Raw genomic sequence first — 4,817 nt, forward strand, 5'->3', positions numbered from 1 at the left:
TTCTTCTCATATTTTCTTCTTCAAGGAGAGATGTATGTTTTGACAATGGTTGATAAAATATTGGTTTTCCTTTTGTCGCACTTGCAGTAAATATTTTAGCGATGTCTTCATGTTTGTCTCATCTGCAATGGCAACACGAGATCGTAGTTCTGAAAGTGCACGATTTGAGGTGTTGAATTCAGAATACAGGTATGTACATTGGCTTTGTTAGTATTTACTTTTCTTTTCATTTTCTTAGGAGTTTAAGACTCTGCAACTAAGATGTCCATTTGTGTGTAGTGCGGTTTTGCTAGGAAATGAAAATGCAACTATACACATTGATGCTGTTATCGATCCTTTGAGCCCCACTGGTCAAAAACTAGCATCACTTCTTCAAGTTCTACAGAAACATGTTCAGACGAGCATGAGGATTGTTCTGAATCCCATGGTGAGTAAAACATATACTGCTTACATTATTGTTTAGAGTACATAATATTGTTCTGAGCACCTAGATGTTCTAAGGGCTTACTCTTCTGGCCTTTATTATGGTTACTGATACTCTTGCTGAGATCGATATCTTTATGATATAACCGCTGCCTTACTGATGTGGTTAATTATGGGTATTTTTCATGTGCATTCTGTTTCAGTAGTAGTTATTTCTTTTTGGAAGATACATATTGTTCATGTGTCTGACCTAGAGTTCTTATTTCTTATTGGCAGAGTTCCCTTGTGGACATTCCTTTGAAGAATTACTACAGATATGTCTTACCTAATACGGTATGTTATTTAAAAAGATCTTCATAAAATTATATGACGGTCTGGTATTTTGTCCATATTCTCTGATCAAATATTGATTCTGCTTTGTATCTTTTTTTCAGGACGATTACAGCAGTACAGGCTTTGACGTAGATGGGCCTAAGGCATTTTTTGCAAATATGCCATTGTCTAAGACACTTACCATGAATCTTGACGTTCCAGAGCCATGGCTTGTTGAACCAGTAATTGCCATGTATGGTATTTTCCCCTGAAATAAGAAAATGTGACTATGCTAGTCTTTTTGGCTTGAAATATTTTTAAGGCATTTGCTTGTTTAGTTCACTTATATTTGCTTATGCCTGACGTTTTGCTATTTTTTTTTTCTCTTCTGGATTTGTCCTTGTCCAGCCATGATCTTGATAATATTTTGCTTGAGAACCTGGGAGATACCACTACACTGCAGGCAGTTTTTGAGGTTGAATCTCTTGTTCTTACAGGTTAGCTTTTCTATACTTATTATAAAACGCTGGATGAATTTGTTCATGCTATTATTATTAACATAACTCTTGCACAGGTCATTGCGCAGAAAAAGATCATGAGGCTCCTCGTGGCCTTCAGCTGATTCTGGGAACCAAAAATAAACCGCATTTGGTTGATACCCTTGTAATGGCCAATTTGGGTTATTGGCAGATGAAAGTATCCCCTGGGGTTTGGTATTTACAACTTGCTCCGGGTAGAAGTTCTGAACTATACGTTTTGAAAGGAGGAAATGACGGGAGTCAAGATCAATCCTCGCTGAAACGTATTACTATCGATGATCTGCGTGGTAAAGTTGTTCATCTAGAAGTAGTTAAGAGAAAGGGTAAGGAGCATGAGAAGTTGCTAGTTCCTTCTGACGATGATGATGGTGTGCAACAAAACAATGAAGTAAGTGCTTCTTTACTAGAATAGAAGATATACAAAAAAAACTATGGGTCCTTAAAAATCCTGGTTATTTATCCCCTGTTTTAGCGACGAAGCTGGAACTCAAATTTCTTGAAATGGGCGTCTGGTTTCGTTGGTGGTCGTCAACAATCAATGAAGGGAGATTCCAAAAAAGTGAGTAGCTTTTGTAATCTAGACTAACTTGTATGATTGTTGTAAACCTGTTTCATCTCAATTCTATTTGATTCTAACATGTGGGCTACCTTTGCAACAATTTTAATCTTGTGATATCTATCTATCATCTTTTCAGGAGCATGAGAAGGGTGGACGACAAGGGAAAACGATAAATATATTCTCCATCGCTTCAGGGCATTTGTAAGAGCTAACATTTTTTATCTGCTTGACCACATAGATTGACTTAGATAAACTGGAGTACTTTTAAGTGCATCATTCACGCATATGAAAAGACAATAATGTATGGTATATCTATGTCTGTATGTGGATATTCGTGTCAGAAGAGTTTTAAGTATATTATGTGAAGAAAAAAGTTTAATATATATTTTTTGGTATCGCTTCCTTTCTGATGCCGAGGCACTGCTTATGACAGATACGAGCGTTTCCTTAAGATCATGATTCTCAGTGTTTTGAAGAACACCAATCGTCCTGTAAAATTCTGGTTTATTAAGAATTATCTTTCTCCTCAGTTTAAGGTTGGTTCCTTTTTTCTTTGGGTACGCTTAAGATTGTCGTCTGTGTCTATTTATGTCTTCTTATCTCTAGATGCAAATTTATCTATAGTTTTTCAACCACTTTTAACTTAATGTGTATCACATTCTACTCTTGCAGGATGTAATTCCACATATGGCACAAGAATACAACTTTGAGTATGAGCTGATTACTTACAAATGGCCTACCTGGTTGCATAAACAGAAAGAAAAGCAACGAATTATTTGGGCCTACAAAATTCTTTTCCTTGATGTTATATTTCCACTGTCATTGGAAAAGGTACATATGATCATATATCTTCATTTCTTTCTTGCGATTTTGATGCTTGCAAGATGCCACTACAAGGAATTCGACATGTATTCTGTAGGTTATATTTGTCGACGCAGATCAAATTATAAGGACAGACATGGGAGAACTGTATGATATGGATATTAAAGGAAGACCTCTTGCGTATACTCCTTTTTGTGACAACAACAGGGAAATGGATGGATATCGATTTTGGAGACAGGTTAACACATTAATCTGTTTTTTTTTTGCCTGTAGAAGTAATTTGGTTTCCTTACCCTTTACATTCTCGATTACTTTGAACAGGGTTTCTGGAAAGAACATTTACGTGGTAGGCCATACCATATCAGGTAAACAAACTAACTTCACTTGAACCTCAGTAATTTGTTGCTTTTCCATCCTTGATGTGCCTCGTATCTATCTGCAGTGCTCTGTACGTTGTTGACTTGGTTAAGTTCCGAGAGACAGCGGCAGGAGATAATCTAAGAGTATTCTATGAGACGCTTAGCAAGGATCCAAACAGTTTGTCCAACCTAGATCAGGCAAGTTTTACAATATGGTTCTCAATACTTAGGGCTGTAACTTTTCTTTGATGGTCACACTATCGTTTTCCTTTGTTTGAAACCCTTTCCATTTCACTCTTGTCATCACACCATTCTCTGAATCTTTAGAACATTCTACTACTGGTTTTGACTTATCTTCTCAAGTTCTATGTTCAAACTTGTTGATGGCATGACATTATCTTATCTTGTTTCAGGATCTTCCTAATTATGCTCAGCATACTGTTCCTATATTTTCACTTCCCCAAGAGTGGTTGTGGTGTGAATCTTGGTGTGGAAACGCCACAAAATCCAAGGCGAAAACAATCGATCTTTGCAACAATCCCATGACAAAGGAACCAAAGCTTCAGGTAAACGATGACTTTTCCAAAGCTTCCCTAGGAATTTTTTTTTTTCACATCTACAACACTCATAAAGCATCTTTTGTTTAAATGCAGGGTGCAAGAAGAATCGTAACTGAATGGCCTGATCTAGATCTCGAGGCACGGAAATTCACAGCAAAAATCTTGGGTGAAGATGTGGAACTCAACGAGCCAGTAGCCGCTGCTACAGACAAACCTAACCCTCCTCCATCAAATGACATCTCGGAAGATTCAGAACAAGACTTGGAATCTAAAGCAGAACTGTAAATGCACGTTCCGGAAAAAGAGGAGAAGATAAAACCATGAATCATGGCTATTTTGAATTTGCTTAGATAAGGTTTCTAGTTTTTGTAGTTGCAGTTTCGTAGACAAACGACGACATCTCTCAGCAAAAACTAGACAGAAGATAAAATGAGAATAATATCAGTATAATGTTTTTTACATCAATCTCATCTATTTGTATTTGTAACATAGAGATTACCTTTTAACTAAATCACTTGGAAGACCCGTACCAAAATCCTAAATTGGATTTGAATTGAACCAAGCCTAAACCAACAAGAAAACTTAACCGAAATTCAAATTTAACATGTGTCAGTGTCTGTATAAATAAAGGCTAACACGTGTTCTTGGAGCAAAGCAACCTTTGGACACAGTTTTCAATTCACAGCAAGTTGGATCGATCACACTCATCAGTCTCCATCTTCATCAATTTGATTCTTCAAATTCTTGAATCTTCCATCGATTGAAACCCTAGATTTCTGCAATTGAGAGTGAATAAAAAAAAAATGGAGGGTTCGTCGACGATGATGGCAAGGAAGACATGGGAACTGGAGAACAACATTATAACAGTAGACCAACCTGATTCAACCTCTGACACTGTCTTCTACTACGACGATACTGCGCAGAGTAGGTTCCAGCAGGAGAAACCATGGGCTAATGATCCTCACTACTTCAAGCGAGTTAAGATCTCAGCGCTCGCTCTTCTTAAGATGGTGGTCCACGCTCGCTCTGGTGGCACTATTGAAATCATGGGTCTTATGCANGAAACCCTAGATTTCTGCAATTGAGAGTGAATAAAAAAAAAATGGAGGGTTCGTCGACGATGATGGCAAGGAAGACATGGGAACTGGAGAACAACATTATAACAGTAGACCAACCTGATTCAACCTCTGACACTGTCTTCTACTACGACGATACTGCGCAGAGTAGGTTCCAGCAGGAGAAA

General features: G+C 37.5%; 3 protein-coding genes across 3 annotated transcripts; all 3 read left to right on the forward strand.

Moving 5' to 3' along the window:
- Window positions 1–58: 58 nt before the first annotated feature.
- On the forward strand, window positions 59–4,039 carry LOC104774104 (UDP-glucose:glycoprotein glucosyltransferase; the record flags this gene model as incomplete). Its single annotated transcript, XM_010498771.1, has 15 exons — window positions 59–189; window positions 280–427; window positions 700–756; window positions 858–988; window positions 1,144–1,232; window positions 1,310–1,662; window positions 1,747–1,833; window positions 1,970–2,034; window positions 2,267–2,369; window positions 2,506–2,664; window positions 2,753–2,893; window positions 2,977–3,020; window positions 3,098–3,212; window positions 3,428–3,580; window positions 3,668–4,039. Coding segments are annotated over 15 exons (1,968 nt in total), but the record flags the coding sequence as incomplete, so codon positions are not given.
- A 201-nt stretch (window positions 4,040–4,240) lies between these two features.
- Window positions 4,241–4,814, forward strand: LOC109131660 (COP9 signalosome complex subunit 5a-like; the record flags this gene model as incomplete). The annotated part of the gene is made up of 2 exons (XM_019242826.1): window positions 4,241–4,346; window positions 4,646–4,814. A coding segment is annotated over exon 2 (138 nt), but the record flags the coding sequence as incomplete, so codon positions are not given.
- On the forward strand, window positions 4,342–4,659 carry LOC109131659 (COP9 signalosome complex subunit 5a-like). The gene has a single exon (XM_019242825.1). It carries the CDS (start codon window positions 4,378–4,380, stop codon window positions 4,657–4,659), a length of 282 nt encoding a protein of 93 aa, XP_019098370.1. The 5' UTR covers window positions 4,342–4,377.
- Window positions 4,815–4,817: the final 3 nt, after the last annotated feature.

The sequence above is a fragment of the Camelina sativa genome, unplaced genomic scaffold (genome assembly GCF_000633955.1).
Source record: "Camelina sativa cultivar DH55 unplaced genomic scaffold, Cs unpScaffold01539, whole genome shotgun sequence".
NCBI lineage: Eukaryota > Viridiplantae > Streptophyta > Magnoliopsida > Brassicales > Brassicaceae > Camelina > Camelina sativa.